This window comes from Poecilia reticulata, chromosome 14, assembly GCF_904066995.2.
Source record: "Poecilia reticulata chromosome 14, P_reticulata-male-v2, whole genome shotgun sequence".
In the NCBI taxonomy this organism is placed as follows: Eukaryota; Metazoa; Chordata; class Actinopteri; order Cyprinodontiformes; family Poeciliidae; genus Poecilia; species Poecilia reticulata.
In genome coordinates, this window is record NC_088843.1 from 9884587 (window position 1) to 9908103 (window position 23517).

General features: G+C 38.9%; 1 protein-coding gene and 1 long non-coding RNA gene across 4 annotated transcripts in view; one reads left to right on the forward strand and one right to left on the reverse strand.

Annotated features, from left to right (window-relative positions):
• Positions 1-2789: 2789 nt before the first annotated feature.
• Positions 2790-23517, reverse strand: part of LOC103475846 (uncharacterized) — a 29761-nt gene continuing 9033 nt past the window's right edge. Inside the window, exons 2-6 of one of the 2 annotated variants that reach the window (XR_014090956.1) lie at positions 22734-22913; positions 22032-22136; positions 6292-6359; positions 3926-4064; positions 2790-2892 (exon numbers count right to left, since the gene is read on the reverse strand). This is a non-coding gene — a long non-coding RNA (uncharacterized LOC103475846). Of the gene's footprint in view, positions 4065-6291; positions 6360-22031; positions 22137-22733; positions 22914-23517 lie in introns of both variants that reach the window. The other variant, XR_014090955.1, reaches the window with a different exon arrangement.
• The window catches only part of dlg4a (discs, large homolog 4a (Drosophila)), a 94877-nt gene continuing 82980 nt past the window's right edge, over positions 11621-23517 (forward strand). The window contains exon 1 of one of the 2 annotated variants that reach the window (XM_081615791.1): positions 11621-11656. In XM_081615791.1, coding sequence (XP_081471917.1) covers positions 11636-11656 — 21 coding nt within the window. In that variant the 5' untranslated portion in view covers positions 11621-11635. Of the gene's footprint in view, positions 11657-16891; positions 17686-23517 lie in introns of those variants that run through there. The other variant, XM_008427766.3, reaches the window with a different exon arrangement.

The window sequence follows — 23517 nt, forward strand, 5'->3', positions numbered from 1 at the left end:
GGTTCAGGGAGCTTGAACGCATCCACCCATCCATTTTCTTTCACCCTTTTCCCTCAGTGGGGTCGGGAGGGTTGCTGGTGCCTATCTCCAGCTGGCATGCCGGGCGAGAGGCGGGGTACATCCTGGACAGGTCGCCAGTCTGTCACAGGGCAACACAGAGACACACAGGACACACAACCATGCACACACACACTCACACCTAGGGGCAATTTAGACAGACCAATTAACCTGACAGTCATGTTTTTGGACTGTGGGAGGAAACCGGAGTACCCGGAGAAAACCCACGCAAGCACAGGGAGAACATGCAAACTCCATGCAGAAAGACCCTGGGCCGGGAATCGAACCCAGAACCTTCTTGCTGCAAGGCAACAGCTCTACCAACTGTGCCACTGTGCAGCCAAGCTTGAATGCAAATGCTGCTTTTATTTGTGGCAGCTAGCAGAAAGTTCAACCCAAAGTGCAGATCTACCTGAGAAACCAAGCTAGGCCGAATATTTTCTAATAAAGCAAAACCTTAAAAGCATTCAGTTTCACTATTTATGCAAATTCTTTTTAATCCATTTCTTGAAAAATGTGTCCTTAGAGGCTCTGAACACAGATTCCCATTTTTTCAAATTTTAATTTGTACAATATTTCAAAATGTAAAATAAACAAAAAATGTATTAAAACTTATGATTTTAAAAACATGCAAAAACATTCAAAGGATGGAAATACTTTCACAAAAATTCTTGGTGATCAAAATCTAAAATACCTTAAAGTGCACAATGTTTCACGTTGCACAATGAGTTTGCAATAAAGAGAGCTACTCAGAGAGGCTCATAGGCAAAATTCTTTCTTAGCTTCTCCTCGTTTTTTAGGTTATTTGGTCCTTGTTTTTGATTTGCCAATAATTGAGCCTAAAATAGACTCATTTGGGTCGGTGAAGGATGTTACTGATGATATCACTGTAACATCTTTTATTGAATCTCACAAAAATGATCACAAACGTTCCAGATGTGACACAAAACCACAACAATGCCAGATTTCTATTCTTTTCTTGTTTTTGTTTTTTTCTAGTGACAATCATCTCTGTCTCCTGCAGAGTGCTGTAAGATATTGTAGAAAGTGCACAGATGCTGTAATTTGGGTTACAAATAATGGAGCTTTTTCCCTTTGCAAAAGTACCAGCAGTTCAACAAGTCACACAATAATTTAAGTTGAGAAGAAATACTAAAGTAAACAAAGAAGACAAAGAGTATTTACAATCTGTTTAATATTTGTTTTAACTCTTAAAATCTGCATGGAAGACTACAACCTACTACAGTTAGGTATTTAAAGCTGTGACACTTTTCTGCGTGTGTGAAAAGGGATTATTTTAGCTCTCCTGGTGAATTTTAGGAATATGTTTGGGACCGAACCTGTGCTGATGTTGCACACGAACAATGGTGGTAACGAGAGTTTGGTTAAAAGAAGTGCCTCGGTCTCTTTTAGCCAGACAGTGGAGGTAACATAAATGAGTTATCACAAAACTGTCTTTCTGAGAACACAGCCCAAGTGCTATAAATGATTAATAAGCTCCTCCTCTAGTCTTTCAGCTCCCAGGGGCCCGTTGTCAGAGTCTGCCTTGTAGCTGAGATATAAGAACAGTGCGATGCAAGTCTCCACAGATCCTTCCTCATCTGTCTGCTTTGTGCTTCACGCGTCATCTCACCTCTGTTTGCCACAAGCACATGAAAGAAGCGCATCGGGAGTGGCACGGGATGCTTCTGACTTTCAGCCCCTCTGAGATGTTGCAGGCTCTCCTCTGCCCTGATTAGGATTCATGCAGAATATTTTACTGTAAATTTGCCTGAAGGCAAAAAAGAAAAGTACATTGCTTTTTATTTTTTGCTCAGCTGAGATGATTTTTATGTTTGGGACACTGAAAGAAGTTATTTTTGTTTTGCGGTTGTTGAAGTGTGGAGAGCAAGAACTATACACACGCACATGCACGCACACCCACACACCCACACACACACACACACAGCACACACACACACACACACACACACACACACACACACACACACACACACACACACACACACACACACACACACACACGAGTACGTTTGTTTATGGGACATCCGTTTTGATTAACCTCACCGTTCCCATTAAAGTGTGAATGCTAGAAGTAAATGTACACAGATGATTTGGCCTAAAAAAAGCTTCCATAGACAGCTTTCCGATCTGTTTCTGAGTACACTCCCCAGACGGATGTGCTAGTGCACGGTGAAAACAACGATCTGGGCATATTTTTTTTTTCCTGAGGAGGCATGAGCGCGCCCCACTCAGTGACTGCTCTGTCAGAAGCCGGGCCAAGCCTTTAACCATCCAGGTAGCTGACTCGCTGTCAGAGCCATGGCAGCCGGTAGTGGGCACAAGAAGGTATGTCAGAGTAATTCAAAGACTAGACTGTGACACGGTTTCATTTGTTCTGCTGTCAACCGCTCGGGCTGTGAGAGGCAGAGTGCGCTGTCTTTATTTATGTGGGCCATGCAGCCACAAAGTCTGACTACAACTGTTTCATATAAGAAAAAGGAAAATATACAACTCCTATCAGCAAGTGGAAAACGTGTCAACATGCTTTAATTTTCCCCACAAGTTTCTTTTCTGCATGGAAGTCATTTTAATGTTTCTAACGTTTCACAAAAGATCACAAAAGAACCCGGAACATTTGACCAGTTGTTATAAAAAGCACTTGATTGCTGTAAGGGCATTAAATGTTAGAATGTAACGTAAGAGTATTTAATGAAAAAAAAGATACCCGATAACTGAGTTCTGATTTATTATTCACATGTTCTTCTTGTCTTCCTTCAGTGCTCCGTCGGGGGTCTGTCCCATTGAGCTGGATTTCTCGGGATGCATTTCTTCCTGGCCAATCAGCAAACAGAAGGGGGAGTTGTGAATGAGAATGTCAAATTTCTAGTCGGCTGCCTATGGTTGTTGTAGGACATCCATTTGCTGTTTCCTAATACTTCACTAATTCTTAAATTTGTCTTGTTCATTGTTCGGCTCTTCATTTTCTCTTCGCAGTAGGGGCAACATTTAAAACTCAAACAGAGTCCCACCTCCAGCTAATTATAATTTCTCATTAGCTGAGGGTCCAGCACGTCTGTAAGGGTGGGTTGATGTTTACCAGGCTAATCTGGTCCTAACACATGTGGTATTTACCACATCCTCACCTGATTAACTAGACCTCCAGAAAGGCAGATTTTCAAGTAGCTTACTGGTCTGAAAGACTTAGGTGTGTGTCAATGCAATCCCCGGGAAGGAAAATCATCAGTAATGACCTTTAAAAATAAAAATTTGCCAACAATCAGCAAGGGGATGCTAATCAGACTATGTCTAGATAATTTATGTATAATCATTTGAAGTAACACAGATTGGTTGTAACTTTCAAATTTAAGACTTTTTTTCTCAGCTCTGCTCCTTTTACTTAGTTTTATTGTAGTTTTCTGTCCTTATTTCAGGCTTTTGTATGGAAAGCACCTCATTGCTAAAGTGAATAAAACAGGCAGCTGGAATCTCAATCATGTCACGTTTGATGCACAGTGTTGTGCATGACTAACAGCTGTTGAGAATGCCTATATAATGAAACAATGCGTTTACTAATGAGTAAATTACGATGATGCCGTATCAAATACTAGCATAGCAAACTGTGACTGTTTTATAGATATGCGACATCTATGTAAATCAAGTACTTATCATTGGGATATTGAGGTTTTTATTAGTTATTTTTATTTGTGTTTACCTCTGGAAAATGTCTGTGGTTTAGGAAGGAAACCTCAGCATCCTTTAGAAACATAATTTATAAATGGGACAGCCTAGAGCCGGAAACATTTATCCGCTTCCAACAGATCCACAGTGGCTTCGATAAACGGAAACAGCCAAGACGGACACTCACCAACAACGACGACTACACCTGGTGTGAGAGAGGAGGTAAAAGTTTTCTAGAGTCACTGGCAGTCTGAGCTCCACCAGACACTAAAGCACTTGATGCGTGTTGTTCCAGATTACCCTCAGTTTTGACTGCTGCAAAAATTCTTGGACAGAAAACAGAAAATGAACTCGGTTATATTCCGCAACTGTAGAGGATCTCCAAAATAAAAGTGCTGGGCTAATCAAAGCAAAACAAACCTTAGAATGAGCATCCTTTCTGAAGAATCCAGACACAAACCAAGACTCGTCTTTACAATCAGATAAGAGTTTGCATGCTGCACAGATACTGTAATGAAGCCTCAGTTCTTTGTCACAGGCAAGCATGTTGGTGGCACCATCAGTAACCAAACATGTGCCTATGTGGCCTTGAAAAGTCTGTAAAAGTATGTAATAAGATCTGAGCTTGGAAAAAGATTTGTATAGTGTTATTTGAATAATTTTGACCAAAAGCCCTAAATCCCACAAACTCCACTTTCACTGTTTCTATAGAGGCCTACTACAGTTGTAGATTTGCAGTCTCCATTTCCTCAATGCAAAGGGAAGAGGAAATCTATCCAGTAGGCTAAAAGTAGTAATGGCACTCAAAATGTGCATTTAAAATATATTGAGATCTATTCTGTCAAATATTGCACCCAAGCAGTCCTTTATGATTGCATTACTGAAAGGGGATTTTTGTTTATTGATATATGTAGTGTAGCCCCATCTAAAGCCCTTTGCCACAGAAACACATCAAATGTGAATGAAACAAGAAGTAAAAAAAAAAAACAGCCAAGCAAACTCAACTTGTTTGTAAGGAAATTTGCTAAACTCTCTTCTGTCAATGTACGAGAGAATCTATTTACGCTGCTGTTAGAACTCCCCATCAAGATATAAATGACATATTCAACGAGATTACCAGTCTGAAATGAGACAGTTCATGACATAGGCTTCTCAGTTAAGCAATTTGTTGATTTCACAATAAGCAGTTGCCAAAATGTGTCCTAATCTCCTCGTCTCTAGGGCATTTCACATTCTCTAGTGTTTATTTTTTTGTCAGTTGTCTATATTCCCTCCTTTGTCCACTACTTTATGCCAACGCCCTCACCTTTTTCAAACCCAGTAATCACTCCTCGCTGCACATAAACACTCCAGCAATTGTCAGATCCTCCTGTTGCAGAGTCTTTGCTCGGGTTCTTTCACTGGTTTGTCATTTCTTTGTTTTGTCCTTAAGTCTCTGTGCTTCTAACAATGATGCATGCCCTTTGTTTGCTTTGGAAGCACAGCATTGTACTTTAAGTAGTGTTATCCATTCTGGCTTATACACTAATGAGCAATGAACAAGAACTAAGAAACTATGAAGGTACACAAAGCTTCTTTAGTCAGAAGCAAACAAGCTAAAATAAATCTGTTTTAGGGAGGGTAACCAAAGAAACATAAATTTGGAGAAAATTAAGGAGCCAAACATAATCCTGACGGCATAAAACATCCAACAGCTTTTACAAATAGTTTAAGCATTTGGTGTAAACAGATGGTTAGGTACTGCATTTCCAAACTGACAACAAACTGCACTAACACAGTGGTTTGTGTAAAGCTTTGTGGGAAAATACTTAGCTAGCAGGCTCTCTTGTACTTGTCTGCAAGTGTATTTAAGTGATGTTTTGAAAGTCTGGCTCAGTAAAATCATCTAAACCAATGATTTCCAGAGTTTCATTCCTTATTTAACTTCAATGCAGCCATTGTAAATGTGAGAAATATCCACATAAAAGACTTGATGGAGACCTTGCAATATGTGGGACATCAATGGATAAATAGCAGAAGAATAGAAAAAGTGTACAATGACACATTATCACGTCATTGTCATTATTTAAGACTGCTGCTCTTTCTTAAAAGACATAAACTTGAGTAAACCTACAGAATCTATCAGCAGCACGATTTCTGCAACAAAAGGCAACACCTGAGAACGAGTTCAAATGATTTGCCTTACACTCCACAAACACGCATCAGATGTTCTCTTCCCAGTCTGGGAAGTCTATTGAAGATGCAAAACTTTATCCCTCACTCTGCATAAGCCGCCGTAGCCGTGTGTACTTCACTTCTCTTCAGCTTCTCCACCACCCTTTGCATCTATCGGTAAGACCTGAGGTAGAGAAACTCCCATTGTTCTTTGAGTGGGAGCCTAGCAGCCAACCTGAAACTATTTTCCACAATGAAGGTCTGTGTGCAAGTTGCGTAAGTAAAATTGAGAGAGAACAACAACGGGGAATTGTTGACGCTGTGATTGAATAAATGTATTTTATTCTACGTTTGGAGAGCTGAAGATAAATGTCCACCTCAGTGGACAATCGAGATTACCTTGCGTAGTCTTTACCCTTTTTGTACTCCATAGAATGAGCTGTAGAGTGATGACAACTTGTCAGTGTCTGTGTAAAAAGAAAGAAACAAGGGTGATTTTTTTCATTCTTCCCACCAAAACATCATCTTAGATTTATAAAGTTAAATATGACCGGGAGATTTCAGGGTTAGACTTTATTCATAATCATCACAGAAAAACTTAAAGTACTAGTAAATCAAGAACTAAATATTAACTCGTTTTGAACGTATATTTGTGTTTGTTTGTTTGTTTTGATATGAAAACTAGAAAAGCCCATGACATAGGTTCATTAGAAACTCTACATTACAACTTAAGTGAGCGTAAAGAAAACAAATGAAAGTAATAAATATTCTGGCAGAGAGTCGATTGCGAGTGCTGTGTTATTACAATTACATTTCTGAGCTGCACATTGCCTCTTTAACCCGCTTTTGACTTTTAAAGTCTTTAACAGAAACACACAAAAGACAGTAAAATACTTTGGTGTGATTTTGCAAACTTAGCTCAGAAGTTTTTGATGATGAACTTTGACCAGGAGCAACTTCAGAGACTGAACTCACAGTTCTTGTGTTCACATAAAAGTCAGATTTACTGTGCCAAAAGGGTAGCTCCGTAGAGAAGTGAGAAGTTAATACAAACTAGTATCAATAAGGATGAGAGCTCTGTAAGAGCATTCGAAAGCTTATTATGCAATCCTACTGAATTTAAGGATATTGTTTAAATTATTATTACTATAAACCGATTGGTTAAAAACAACCCAGTTCAGCTTATCTGGCTGAGTTTGGCAGTTTGACCCAGCTGGGTGAGGTTTTCACTGCAAAAAATGGCTGATGTGACTCATATCTGATGCTAAGACAAAAAGTTAAAATATTGAACTTGGATAACAGATTTTAGACCGACTATGTAGCACTATAATAAATACTGCCTCTTTATATTTATCTTATGACGAATTCTTTGGTCCAAGTGTGAATATTGAGCAGTAAAGTAAAAACACAGTTTGATGTCAGGGCTGCTTTCAGTCATTGACTGTGGCTCTTAATGATTTTTGAAATGATGCAGAGCTGAGACGTGTTTTTATTTTAAACTTAACAAGACTTAATGTCTGCAGACTAATGTTATTAGAAGTCAGACGAAACAGAGAACAGAGCTTCTTCAATGTTCCTTTAAAGAATTTATTAGTATTTAATAGTTGCTCATAAAACTTTTATTCTCAGGGTCATTTAGGATTTGTGCCTCTAGAAGAATTTTATCCAATTGGAAAAGGGGCAAAAAAAATGTGTCTGTGGACTGAAAACGGCATCAACCAGTGAACTAAAATCATTAATACAACCTATGGACTTTATAATAATAATAACGCAGGGTTTACCAGCTTTTAATTACTTATTTTATCCTTTTGAAAAGGTTGATCAGATTGTCCAACAGACTATAAAGAACAAGTAGATCTTTTCTAGTCTCTTCTGCAACAAACAAAAAAAATTATGACTCAGTGTACCGTATTTTCCGCACTATCAGGCGCACCGGATTACATGGCGCACTGTCGGCTTTTGAAGAAATTGAAGGTTTGAAGGCGGAAAATACGGCACCTGGTGTTAGAAAAAAACCTGGGTCTTGGACACAAGCAAAACAAAAAGGAAAAAAAATGGTTTCAGCTGAGTTGAAATAAGTTTATTAGAAAATAAGTGAGAGTTGGGGTGCTATGTGGCATAATGGTAGAGTGAGGGGTGTTTTGATCCCCATTTTAGTTTTAGCCGGCTGGAATTTAATTCCTGATTATTGAGCCTTTTCCCCTTCTTCATCTACCCATTTCCTTTCTGAGTGCTGAGCAACCAAAGAGTCTAAAAAAAGAAAACAATCAAAGATCGTACAAGCATGCTGCAGGTGCTCAAAACATCATGAATTAACACCACCAACAATCACACAGTATGTCCGACTCAGATCAAATCTTAAGTAGCAACTCAGAAATTGACCAGCAGATGGTGTTCAACTCCATGCATTACCAGCCCAGACAGTCTTTTGAGTTCCTTCATATCTCAGTGAACATCTTGTTTAAAAGGTAATTTTACTTTTCACAGCTTCAATAGGACAGAGAATATTCTCAGTGTACTATTTTATGGATCAAAGCTTCTGGTTTTAGGCTAAAATACATCAAGATCAATGGGAGATCTGTGCTCTCACTGCGTAAAAATAATTTTCTGAAAATGTAGCTCTGCTATTAGTGACATCAACCTCGACGTTGTGTGTATAATCATTCGCTGTGTCCATCCCACACCAACATCAGCACATACAGCGCATACATTGTACCCACAAGGTTACATAATCCCAGAAACATTCTCTTACTCTGGTGTATTTTTCAGATTAACATTAGGGCTTTACTCCCACCACCAGCTACTTACTCATGCTGATGTGCCACGAGGGCGAATGTGAGCTATATCATTACATGCTGCAGTGGACAAGTGAATGCATTAGCACCCTAAGAAGTCCCCAGCTGCCTATTAATTAGCAAGCTTGTGGGTTGGTGGGCATTATCAGCAAGGAAAGGTTACTGCAAGCTAACAAGCAAGGCGAGTGTTAGTCAGCATAGTACCTTGTCCGATGTGTGACTGGTTTTGCTGCATCTGTGTGCCAAATGCTAGTTAACAAGCCTGTGAGATAGCTGTTGAAACATGAGTCTTTTTATGGTGCTTCTTGTGTATTGATCTGTTAATCTTGGAATTTAGAGTGAAATAACACACCGTTTTCTTTTTTTTGTCTGGTAGCTATTCTGTTTGTGTTTGACAGATCTTCTTTATTAATGTGATCAGCGAAGAACCTGAAACACAAATTATCCTTTTAGGCCAATTTCCATGTATTACTCATGCTGCCGGCATGTGCATGACGCCCACGACGCTTTGTCAATGTTCTATGCTGCAGCCTGGTTTACCTCTACCAGCCACTTGCATATCAAGGACCGCAGGGACGGCTTGAGTTACATTTTTGCTTCGCTTGGTGGTATCACGGCTCAGTCTGACGGTCAGACACATTCTCTGCCTGTCTGCACAAGAGGAAGCTTTGGGATACTTGTCACTGTACTACATGTTGTCAAGGCTGTGAAGGAAAGCAAAGAGGAGGAGACGAGACTCTGGCTGCCTCTCATGCCCACTTGACATCACAATAAAATATGTTGGGCTTAAAGACTTCTTATCTCTGTGACTTTGTCGCTGGCTGACCCAATAAAACAGATAATTTAGTCGTTTGCCACAGACCTGTAGCTCTGCTAATAATCACCTATTTGATGGGATAAATAGCACAGTGCCCTCCTGGAGTATCTTGTATCGCTTCAGTGTTTTGCCACATTGCAAACACAAACTTTGACCTAATTTATTGGGATTTTATGTGATAAGCTAACAAGAAGTTGTGCATTTCAGTGAAGCGTGTTTTTAACTGTGAAAAAATCTTGAAAACCATAAGTCATCTTCCTTTCAATACTATTGGTTTATCACACAAAACGCCATAAAATACATGCTAAATTGCAAAGCTGAATCAGAGCACTGTATGAACTCTAGTGAGCAATATTATCAATTGATATCTTTATGAGTGTATGTTTGGGTTTGTATGCAAATCTAAATGAAAAAAAATGGTGTCAATTTTTTAAAGTAGTAATTGTGCATTTGATCATTTCCATTCTGTTCTACCATTTTCTTTCAGATGTTGGCAGTTTATTTTTAACCCTAAGTTCGGTTAACATAATATTGGTACAAGCCAACGGTTTAAAGAAGCAGAGTAAAGCCAGTGCTTTTACCAGCGCATCAAAAACTATATTTATACTTTTAGGTTTGTCGCAGCAGGTGTATCAACGCGCCGCTAACAAACCCCAAGCTTCCTTGCATGAACCAACTATGAAAAGCAATCTGTTGAGGCAGTCTTCATTACGTCTCTCAGAAACTAATTCGACGTACATCAGCAACCATCAGCGGCCATCTGTGTTGTGACACACAAATCCATACTCAGAATCCAAAACTGTAGCATGTTTCCGCACATATGGTGAATTGCACACATCACCTGCACTGAGCATGGTATGCTGCTGGAATAAAGAGAGCAGCTGTGCCCGCCTAACAGTGACGACCCTCTAAGCAACACCAAGAAATTGGCACTTTCTCAAGCTAGTGAGCTGCCACCTGTGGGTGTCTCCTGTCCCTGACAAATCAGGAATGTTCTACATTTTTATGCAAGATTAATATTTTTGGCACAGACAGAGCTAAAGTCTGCAAGTAAAAGACTGAAATGTGTATCAATCATTTAATAAAAGCTAGTGTTATCGTCGTTTCTTGAAATAGACTTAAATAAAGATTTCGAGAAAGTATTTTGAAAATCTTTCAGATCACAAAACAACTTTTAATATCAAACAAAGATAACTTGAGTTAATACAAGATGCAGTTTCAAATGATGATTCAACCTATTAAGGGAAACAAGTAAATATATGAGAGCCCCCTTGTCTTGCATCATGTTTTGGTTAGAGTCTTTCAGACACAGTATGTTTGAAGATCTCCAAAAACAACACACAGAGAGCTCCAAGAACAGACATCACTGACATCTATCAGTCTGGAAAGGGCGACAAAGCCATTTCAAAGACTTTGGGACCGCAGTGACACACAGTGAGAGAAAACATGAAACAGTGGCGATCTTTCCCAGGAACCCAGCCAACCAAAATCACTGTAAAGGTGCATAAATGGCTCATTGAGGAAAGCTGAAAAAAAAAAACAACTAAAAGAACATCCAAAGTTCAGCAGTTAAGGTTCATGATTAGACAATAAGAAGATTTGGTAAAAATCGCATCTATGGATATTGTTTTCCTCAGTGACAATCTGAAAAAACCTTGTGATGCCACCCAACACTTTGGGGGAAAAAACACATTTTGTGAAATTACATTTCCTCACAAGCCGAGGTTGGCTTGAATTGTTTTTATTTTTTGCTCTGCTTAATAAATGAAATCATCGTTTAAAAAACTACATTTTGTATTTACTACTTTTATCTTTGATATTAACGTTTGTTGAGCTGGAATGCATGTGATAAAAAGGCAAAAACTGAACCCATTTGTAAGGAGAGAAATGTATTTTTGTGGCGGTGTTCCTTCTGATGAGCTAAAAAGGTAGATGTGATAAATGCTGAGCCTGTGGCCCCACCTAATGTAAAAGTAGGCCACTGTTCAAAACAGCAGCCCCATGATCTGGATGCGCTGCTTGGGTCCAGCCTGTTTAGATGACCAAAGCTCGTCCTTGTCCTACTTTCGGGTCAGAAGCGCACCATTAGAGCCAAAAACTCTCAAGTCTTTAAGCAAAGCTGCACAGCAGGATGGACTCTGCATATTTCTGGGTGAGTGCTTTTGAAGTTTTATTAAAGGACTATCATAATGGAGGTTTGTCTACACCAGCTGAATTGCTTTCAGCATCCGAGCTCGTCCGCAGGGACAGGTTTTTCTCTTTGCTTCTTGTAGCATGATATATTTTTAACAGCATGTGCATGTGTAAGTATGTGTGCCTGTGCGTAAGAGTGGGTGTTTTATATGGGAAAGAAAAGCCTTGCTGGTTGGAGATATATACTTTCTCCTCGTTTACATAATCCTCATCAGTGTTATGTAATTTTCCACAGACAAATTTTTTGGTAAGTTAAAACATAAAGTGTACACAATGCACCTCAAGGAAAGGAAAAAAAGAAAAGTTCTGTCAACGAAAACGTGAAGTCAAAACTGTTTGCACACTTCACAGCACAATTGTCTAATCTTGTATGGAGGTCAGCCACGTTAGATCATGTGAGTATACCTATTCTCTGTCTCACAGCACACGCTCAAAAACAGCGCCTGTTACTGCTGGGCTATTATGTAACCTCTGAATATATTAATTTTTATCGCCTTTGCAAAACCATGATCACCTTTGAGTTTGTAACTGAAATATTTTGTTTGCTAATCCAGTTCTGAAAAACACAGTCAAGGCATTCGGCTTCACGGATTTTTATTTACGTTTTTTTCATTTCATGAAAAAAAAAAAAAAAAAGGCAAATGAGTAAAAGTAACTGGACGTTGCAGATTGCTTGTAAGCAGTTTATATGTTTTTTTTTGTTTTTTTTTTAGATCAGAGTAGAGATGCATGAATTATTTGATCAGCAAACCAAATTGACTAATTTTACCTTCATCAGCTCTTATGGGTGATTGGCAGTTCAAAAACTCAAAAAGTTGAGCAGTAAAAAGTTACATTTGTGTCGTTTAAAACCCAGGCTGTCTTCTCTTTGGTACAAATGAGAATTCAGTTTTTCTCAAAAAATAAGTTGTTTTAGTTTGCTTTTATTCCTATTTTACATATTAAACATTTGCAGGGGAACAAAATGTCATAAATGTCATTACTATTGTCTCTAAGTATGTGCCTCCCCTTGAATTATGGGGGTATTTTTCCTCCCATTACTTCATCTTGTTTGGATTTTATGTAACTATGTTGTGGAAATATGATACGTAAATTTTATATTTGTCTTCCAAATAAAAATCTGCGTTCATCCCCGTTGAGTCAATGCTTTTTGAAACCAAAGAACTTGTGGCCGCAAGTTCTTCACAGTCTCTAAACAAAAACTAAGTCATGTTAGGTGGAAAGCAACTGAACATCAATTTTCAAGATTTGCAACAGATTCTCAAATAAATTTACGTCATTGTCTTTATGGAAAAGATCCTATGCTCCAATTTAAAGCCATTTGTGTTTTCATTATCGATTTGTTTTTTTACATCGCTCCATTTCTCCTACCATCAACTTCAACCAGTTTCCCTGTCCTTCCTTTTCACCTCATTTGTACAGAATTTGAAACAGTTAATCAATCAGCTTTCGCTCAACCTTGAGCTGTGGATCACTAAAGCTCCTCCAGAGTCACCAGGACCAGGAAGAGAGGACTTTCTGCTCTCTTTTCCCTTCCTCTCTGTCTTTATGTTTGCAGTTGTGATAATATTTCAATAATTTCTGATTCTTGTCTGATGTGTTCCCTGGTCTTCATGATGCTGTTTGTTTACTCTAACAAACCTCTGAAACCTTCAGAGAACAACTGTTTATACTGAGATTAGTGGTGGACTTTATTAATCATTTACAGGTCTTTTTACCTGGATTAATTAATTGTTCTAGAGAGGGAGTGAATACAAGTGAATATATATATATATATATATATATATATATATATTTATTTATTCTTCCACTTTGCAATTATGGACTACACTGCAATAGAACTGCAGTAAAGCTTAAGAAAATCAGAAAAGCTCAAGGGTAGTGAATATTTTTTTCACATTTAAACTCTGCCTAATGATAAGTCCATGAAAGGCCAAGAGCTATGACTCATTAAATCTTGGGTCTTGTAGTCTGAGGGCTGTCTTGTAGGGTCTGGTGGTGTAGCTCCATTGAGACCTGTCGATTTCAATGTTCTCCATCTGATTAGCGGGGCCCATTTTGTATTTGTACTAAAATACCAAGCTGAAACGGTTCAATCTTTTATTTAAATCTAAATAAAACTCCTCTCACCTCATGAACTGTCTGTGCATGTGGATCTGTCAGGATCTAAAAAAAGGCAGCGATAAATATTACATGTGGGGGGAGTGTGGAGGTCGAGGCACGAAGTGCTTCTTGAGTTGTGGAGGGCGATTTTGTCCTTGCGGCGGACGGTGTCAGGAAATGCAGTCGCCATTGGGGGGAGTGCGTGGTCTGCCACAGTGTTTAGGTGGGCGGCATGTGTCACCGCAATCTCCACATGGAGGCCAGGACACTGCGTTTTTCTGGCAAAATGTTACAGTTTGATGTGAATCTATAATGAACTTCACCTGCCAGGGGATTTTATTGTTTCCGCTGATCAGTATGAGAACATATATGTGCATTTCACATGTAATAATGGAGGCTGACAGAGCTCCCTGCTGGGAAAATGAAACAGTAGTGCAATCTCTCAGTGGGTTTTCTCATTCTTGATAATTTCATAATTTAAAACAGACCAAAAGGTTTCCATCAAAGATCATTGAGAAAGGAAAAGATGTCACACTAGTAAGGTTTTAAATACATAATTGATAAAGTTGTCACAAGGCATTAAAGCCTGGTGGGAAATATTAAATGTTAATATGATGACAGTATGAGATATTACTTTAACTACCTCTGCTGGAATCTCTGCTGGCTCTCTCAATAAAACTGATGTGATTCTAACAAGATGATCAGATGGTTTAGACAAGACTTAGACGAACTATAAACTTTTCTGTAAAATTATGCAAACCATATTTAGACCTATGGAACATTTCGGGTCCAGTTTTATCTGCTTCTGCTATTTTGTTGTATATAGTTAAGATTAAATCTGCCTTCAAAACGATAGACTTCCATATATAGATTCCACTAGTTGTGTCACATCAAGCATCAGACAACTGATCACAGTCCTTTTGAGCAAGTTCATTTTCATTTTTCTTCATTTTGCCAACTATTTTGCTCGGTTTTTTGTGTGTTTTTTTTTGATAACCCACTTTACAGAAATTTCAAAGAGACTAAAGGCTAAGTTGTAAAAAAACAAACAAAAAAAAAACATGATTGTATCATACAGGTTTCTTAAAGGAGCAAGTAGAACTTTTAAGTTCCCTCGATTTCAAAAGTAGGAAAAAAATATATATATATTTTTGCTCCAACAAATAATGACTGTAAAAATTATACCAATTTATTAAGTCTCTTTCAAGTGTCTTCACACTTATTTCAATTAACAAAGAAAATAACATTAAGAATAGAAATAACTGCTACTTCATCATGTCTTTGGGACTAAATTTAAAGGCAATTTAATTGGTCTTTTTTGAACAATTTGGACAATTATTGTTACATCAGAATCTAAAATACTGCAAAACTGATCTGAATACTTTTGAGTGAGACTATTAAGATGCACAAAAAGTACGATATTTGTCTTTTTGTCACAAGAACCATGTTACATAAGAGGCAACACAAACCCCACAAAGCATAGACTGGTTAAGCTTTTCCAAATATATTCTACATTTATAACAGATTTCTTTAAAACAAGGTGTGATTTGAAGACAAAAAAAGTGAGTATTAATAGTTTTGTCAAAATAGGATAAAAAAAAAAAAACTCTTTTATTGTACCCAATAATATAGAGATGGAGGAGCATTCATGCGAGAACTGCCACTGAATCAGCATATAGATGAGACGGCAAAAACTGGCATAAATAACTGGGGTTCAAAGTTATGTATTCTTCCAAATTCGCTTCTCAATTTTCAAACATGATTAGGTGCTCATGGCTTATAGTTCCAGGAAGAATATTTTTAAGCTCTAATGATGCTTCTGCTGCATCACCGGATGCTACCTGGTGCCATCTGTGATGAAAATGTGCATGAGATATAACAGATCTAAGCGTTTTAGATATAGCATTTGATGTTTTGTTATACTTGTTCATGCCTTTTCTACCTTTCTGAGGAAGTTTTTTTTTAAATGAATCTGTTTCCAATGACCTTTTCTAACACGATACTTGAAACTGCACATAAAAAAACAGCTAAATGTAACTTTTTGTGACCATCATTGTCTTAAAGATTGTATATTTTAGTTTGGCCAACCATGATTAGTATTTAGTATTTGTCAAGGCCTAATGGAAACTCTCCAATTCTCCAATCCAATTTGAATGCTTCAGAATTTATGCTGAAATCTTTGAAAAGTTGCATGTTCCACCTCATATATACTAATTACAGCTAATTACATTGACATTTTTGGATTTGTATGGTGTCATTTGTTCAAAAATCACACAAAGGAGGATTATCACTAGAGTGTTTTTTTAAAGGCTACCTAAAAAAGTGAAAGAGGAAGTAACTTTGATTCCTTTGATTTCCTCTTTCACACATTTGTAAAAGCATGCCTCTAAGTATTTTTGTAACAGTGGCCATCTGCAGGATCTGGCCATCTGTGGATGCCAGTGTGTTTGTATTACACTGTTCATTTTCGATCAAAGCCTCTACTATTCGCCCTGGGGGATCGAATGTGTGGTCATCATTTAAAATTGCTTTTTTGCTGCACCATTGCTCCGGCGCTGTCGGGAGCTGGAAAGTGGGGACGAGGACGGGTGATGTCCAATTATAGGTCTGATGATGTAAAGACACGAGAGCACATGTCTCCCCCCCTCTTTTTTTTTTGCTCTTCCCAGAGTGGTACAGTCCGCAGTCTTAAAGGAAGAGCGGTGCAAGAACAGTGCTTTGACTTTTGCACCATTTTCACATTTTCATGAAACTTTTCAAAAATAGTTATCATGTCGACAGAAATTACAAAAACTGAAAAGATTCAGGGCCTAAGTAGTTTGTGGAAGTCACATTAATATGGATATTTAGATATAGATGATGGCAGCAGTCTAACGATTATCTGAATGTGATTTTCTGTGATTTTTCCACTTGATTTTTTAAAAATTTAACGGTCGAATGGATGTAAACACCTACACAGAAGCACAGTCACATGTGACAGTCTGAGGCAGGCACATTGCAGCATTGCTAAGGCAACAGCTGCAGAGTGCCCCAACAAGCAGATAAACCTCGGTGTGCTCTGCCTCTCGTCGTCGTTTTCATCTGGTTAATACAAACTCAGGTTTCAGGGGGATTTGCTCCTGTCTAAGATGCTCTCGCGGTGCTTCGTGTCTTTTTCTGTGATGCATATGTAATTCACACTCTCCTCCTCAACACATTTGCTTTCGGTCTAATTCCTTCTGTCTTCACATGCACTCACTCGCATGCGCTCACCCACTCTCCTTCTCCTTCACCGTCCCCCTCCCTCGCTTTTTCCTCTCCATCCTCTGCTGCTTTGCTCTTCTGTTGTCTGTTTTCTCTGTTTCCCTCCCTTTCCACACTGTGACTCCCCAAACCCCGTCTTTTCTTTTTGGTCGTTGTCGTCGATAATCCCACCACCTCTGCTTTCCATCTCCATCCTCCCTTCTTTCTTTTTGTTTTCCCTCATTCTTTTTCCACCACCTGTCCTGTTGGATATCGGATACACGCCTCACCTTCCCATCTCTCTCCATTCTTTCTTCCCTCTCCTGCTAAATTCCAAAGACCACCCTCTCTCCTCTCCTTCTCCTCTCTCTTTTCATTGCTCTCTCTCTCTCCGTTCCCTGTGGCCCTCCCCCTCCCTTTTCATGTTTCCCCCCTCCCTCCATCCTCTCTTTCCCTCGCTGGTTCAGTTAGTCAAAGAAGAGATTCACGGAAGGAAAGAAAAGGGGGGAAAGGCAGGACGAGAGTGAGAGCGCAGGAGTGGGGCAGGCTGGGGAGAGGGGCGTGGGGTCTCAGCCCTCTGTCGTGGGGGGTTGGGGGGGTTGAGATACACCCCAATATTTTGTTCTAAGTACCATGGACTGCCTCTGCATTGTGACTACAAAGGTAAGCTTATCTGTTGTCTCCTACACAAGCTCGTGCTCTGTGTGAGTGAAAGAGAGTGAGAGGTGCCACAACTGGAAAAAACAATTAATTGATTACAGAGGTATGTCATCTGCATAGATAGATATCCCATCTTGGAAATTGTTTCAGTCTTTGGTTTCTGTTTCGGGATTTGGAGATTTCAGAGAGGCACTGGAGGAGCTGAGATAACTGAGAGGTGTGTGGACTGGATATTCTTTGATTTCTCCCTCTCTGCATGACACTCTCTCCCACTCTCACCGCATCTCCTACTCGGTGTCATGCTTTAGGAGTTCGTACACCGGGGCTGGCTGACCTGCGTGGATGTTTAAAGGGCAGAAAGAGCCAGTGCTTTGTGGTGGCTTTGTGAAGCCGGAGCTGCAGGATGTATCAGGAGGAGATCCTGGGTGGGAAATCTGCATGCCGTCCCAATATTCGCCACCGCTTTCTATTAATCCGGAAAGCTAGAGCTAACGCACGCCGCACTTTTTCTACCACACCAAAGAAGTGATGTGTAATATTACAGACAACTGCTCAGCATCTTCAGTGCTGTGGTCTACCGCGTTGACTAATAAGAGAAAACAGTGCGGCTCTGATGCAGGGTGACACCTGACACTCTGAGGGGTCAGACGGTGTTCAGAGAGCTACAGCCTCAACTGGGTTCACACTTGCAGCTGAACTGATTCAACAGCGAGTGAGCAATACGCCGTAGCACCTGCACCTGAGCGCCGTTTCCAGCAGGAAGTGATGACAAAAAATCGGAAACACAAATAAAAATGCACAGAGGCTTTCACAGCTGTGTGAAGGCGGTGATCATCAAAGGCGGGTTTTTTTTTTCTTATATGCATTTGTGCTTATTTGGTATTGGTAGCACAGACGTGAGTGCAGCTGGTGCTTTCGGATGTATTACATAAATTTGTGCTTAAGTGTGGCACACTCATTTGCTTATCAACGTCTCTGTTTCCGTGGCAACAGAGAATATTGGTCAGTTAAACTTAGATAAGGAGGTGCAGTCAGATGAGGTGGCAGACATACTGTACAGTTTTAAAGAAGTACACACAGTGCCTTGCAAATGGATGCATAACCCTTGATGCTTCTTCACATTTTGTCACATTAAAACTAAAATATGTATTTTACTGGGTTTCTATGTGACAGGCCAACACAAAGTAGAGCAGAAATGTGAGGTGGAGGGATTAGGATTAGCATAATTTTCCTGCACTTTTTAAAACAAAAATCTGAAAATACCCTAAATATAAACTGCAGCTGAATCAGCTGACTTCAAGAGTCAGCTGATTAGTAAATACAGACATAAACCCTGTGGAAGAAATTAATGTTCTTTTTTTTTTTTTGGCCCACTTATTAAACACTATGTGTGATAAAAACTAAAACTGAGCATAGCTCTGAAGTAAAGCATGGTGGAGGCAGCATCAGTCTGTGGGAATGCTTTTCATCAGAAGGGATAAAAAAGGTAGGGCTAAATATAGAGTAATCTTGGAAGAAAACCTCACTCTAAAAAGTGTATTTGGGCTGCAGTTCATCTTATGGACTTATTTACATTAATTTCACTTAATTCTTTTGCTTTTGCTATACAATTTACTTTTTCGTGTTCATTTAACTCAAAACGTACAAATCTTTAACCTAAAGGAACTTTTCACTTTGACTTTACTTAAAACAACTTATGAGTTCAAGGGTTATGAGTTCAATGGCAGTTTCGTATCCTATGTCTGACCAACTCAATTTATTATGATCATCCAACTCAATTCACTAAGTCCTTCCAACTCAATTTGCTAAGTTTTTATAGCTTAATTCATAAGGGGGTTTAACATGACAAATTTAAGTCACTCTTACTCAAATCATTTCTTTTCTTCTAATAAACAGAAAGTCAACTCAAACTTTTAAGTAGTTCCAAACTAAATTTTAATACTCTTTTTACAGTGTCCTCTAAATACACAAATCTTTTCCTTAAATGACCATACTTTGACTTTACTTGAAATAATTAAGTTCAATACCATATTTGTAGCCTACGTCTGACCATGACTCAAGCTTACCAGGGACAGATTTCCTGGTAAGCGACTGTGGCTCTGTGGGTAGAGTCGTCGTCTTGTAATCGGAAGGCTGTAGGTTTGATTCCAGTTTCCTCCTGCCACATGTCAATGTGGCCACATGTCAATGTGGCAGTGATCAAGTTGCCTACTGATCTGCGCATTAAATAAATGTGTGAATGTGACTCTAGTGTAAAGCGCTTTCAGTGGTCGAAATGACTGGAAAAGCTCTATATAAGTTTATTTACCATTTTTGAAGTAAACTAAATGATTTGAGCAAGACTGACTTAAATCAGTTATCTTAAACATGCTTAGTAAATTTGTTACAAATAAATTAACTAATTGAGTTGGATGATTATAATATATTGAATTGGTTAAACTTAATAAATTAAGTTGGATAAACTTAATTGAATTCAGTTGGATAAACTTAATTGAATTGCTTGTTACCTATAGAAGCAATTCAATTAAGTTTGTTCAACTATTTTATTTTTAGAGTGCTGTTAGTAGCGGCAAAAGACTAAACAGGTTTGATCTCTTAAGATCATCAGAATAAATAGCACTTGAAATAAATACACACCACACTTTTCAGATTTTTACTCTATCAACATTTCTTTTCTCTTTAAATGTATGCGCTATGTTTCACATCAAATTTCAATAACATTTATTGCTATGTAGTTCTAACATAATAGGTTGTGAATACGTTGCTATATATGATATACTGGAGATTAATTCAGATCTTTTTCCTGCTGAAATAACTTCCATATCAAGAACCATTCATTCTGTTAACCAGTTATGGTAACCCAGTGGTGTTACATAACAGTCTAGTATGATAAAGTCCAGAGAAAAAAAAAAAGCATAGTACAATTGGTATTAGGTTCATGTATGTTTTTCTTGAGAGTTAGTCATTTATGTAGCTTGGAAAAGGCAGACAAAAAAAACCCCAATAACAACTGTGAGTTAAAGACCACAGTTGGTGGCGGTGGATATTTCGCCAAAACCGTTCCAGAATCCTGCATCGCTATCAAAGTGAGAAAAGACTTACTGTAAAGCTGGCAAAGAGGAGTAGGCTTTTGCCAAGAACTTGTGAGACAGATGGTCAGTTTATAATAGAGCAAGTTAGCACACAAAACTATGTTAAGGAATGCGTTGATTGATCTTCAAACTAGCCCTTTGTTAAGATATAGGAATGACAGGCTTTATTTTTCACAAAACTCTAAATACTACAAACAATTAACTGCGTGGAATTAAATACACATTACTTTTAAAAGGTCTAAAACGCTAGTTGAGATTTAGATACACGTATGCCAAAGTTGAATGAATTCAAATTCACAAATTATTCAGTATACAGCTTTAAATGTGACCCATTAAAATTTTATAAATGCCGGCTGCATTGCAGGTAAGGAGTGTGGCTTGCCATCATGTAGCAGCTGATGGGTAAGCAGCTCCCCGAGTGAGCTGTTCCCTGACACCCACATACTGTATAACAGGTTATGTGAACAATGTTGCTTCCCCTGCGAAGGTCTGTGCACAAAGTTTTACTGTGTGGGTGAAGGCACAATGAGCCAGTGAGTGACAAATGAATTAAAGCACTATTGTACTAAGCGGTGACTTCTGTAATAAAAGAAATTACAGCAAGTCTGTGGCCTTCTTTAGCCATCTTTAAATCATGAATACTCAATTCGGTTTATTTATATAGTGTCAATTTACAACATATGTCTTTAGGCACTTTACATTACAAAAAATAATTTCAGTTTCATCATAAATACATACCAGTTGATAATATTTGTCAGACAGTACAGTAAGATAAGCTTACTATTCAAATTAGTTTAAAAAGTTTCTAAGGAAACACAGCAGATTGCATGAAGTCATTGACTTAAAAATAATCATACACCAGTTCTTCTGGGGTTTTTTGTGTGTGTGTGTGTGTGTGTGTGTGTGTGTGTGTGTGTGTGTGTGTGTGTGTGTGTGTGTGTGTGTGTGTGTGTGTGTGTGTGTGTGTGTGTGTGTGTGTGTGCGTGTGTGTGTGTGTGCGTGCGCTCCGTCTACTCAAATCAGTCGGTCGCGGCAGATGGCCGCTCCTACCAAGCCAGGTTTCCTGTTAAAGGGGAGTTTTTCCTCTCCACTGTCGCTACATGCAGGCTCATACCGAGCTTAGAGACACTCACTAGACAAGTGTGTTGTGTATTTTAACCTCAATTTTCCTTTGCACACAGTTATGAGCATAATAAAATGACTGAATGATATATATATTTAAGTATATGTTTAAGTAAATAAATAGTTGCTTTTCACCTTGAAAGGTAGAACTGCATAAGCTGGTCCTTCCTTTCCATAGTGCATTTGTTGCTAAAAGTGACTGATAGGTTGGTTCCCCATCTGGGCGCCTTTATGTCAGTGCTGCAAAATATAGAAAACTTTCTTTCAGTTGTGGCCTAATTTCCCAACATATGATCTGCATGTCTTGTTGGATTGGAGATAGTTAGTGTAGCGAAGGTTTGATGCTAAAGGGTGAGTTCACTTTTTTGCTACACATCTACAGTTTTTGATCATTCCATGTTTAAAATCTGACATACCAAGACCGATTAAATTCAAACTGTATTATTATACACTTAATTCTATTTGTGAAAACTCAAAAAGAAATCAACATTGCTTTTTAAACACCTTCATTTGCCATCAGTGAACTTAGCACACACAAAAATGTGTGTAATGCAGGTCTAAACACGGGAAAACATTGTGAATTTACTGGAAGTAAGTTGCATCTCAAAAAAGAGAATAGCAGATGTTGCGCTAAACTATAAGTACCTTGTAATACCACAGACAGATGATCACCTCTTTTGTGGTGGTCATCCGTCTGTGGTATTCCAAATACCTGCAACAAGTGAGGAAAGTTCAGAGAAGTCAGCTAAACATCCGGAACAAGGTCAACAGATACGCCTTGCTAGTAATCAGATACTCTGCTAGGGTAACTGATGTTAAAACACAAAAGCTACTCACCATATTGGAGTCCACCTTCAATCCAGTATCCACAGGTGATGCACTATTTGCACAGAAGGTGGCAGAGGACTAGTGAGTATCAAAGACACCATCCGGGATGAAATATCCAAGCTCCAGGAATACATCAGGAAAATGGTCCAGAGATATGAAGCACTCAGTCAATGTCTCAAACAATGGAAACTAGAAGAGGAGAAGGAATTATCATAGGAGGAAAAGCCACTGCATTAGATTTATCACCAATAGCTTAAGTGGTTAGTATGACCAAATGATACCAATGGCTAGAAAGGGCTGGGCAGAAAGACAACAGAGAAGCACTGACAATAGCAGCACAGGAGTAGACGTTGAGCACCAGAGAAATAGAAGTCCAGATCTACCAAACCAGGCATGCAAAGAGGCCCTGGAAACAATCCAACATCTTACAGTTAGGTGTACAATACTAGCAGGAAAGCAGGAAACTGGAAACCCCCAGGTCGTTCCCTACGAATCACCTCCCAAGGTGGTAGAGAATGACTGTGCTAACATTGTGCGAGACCTTCAGATTCAAATGGACAAGATGGTAATGGCCCACCAACCAGACACTGCGTTTCTTAATCAGCAGCAGACGAGAGCTGTTATCGATGAGGGCATCCCAAATGAAGGAGACATCAGGGATAAAAAAACAAAACACAAGAACTACTAAGGGGCTCAGTGAAGAACTAGAAAGAGCTTGGCAGATGAAGGCAATTCTAGTGCCCGTGGTCATCAGAGCGCTCTGTGTGATCCCTGCTCTGGAGAAGTCTCTCCA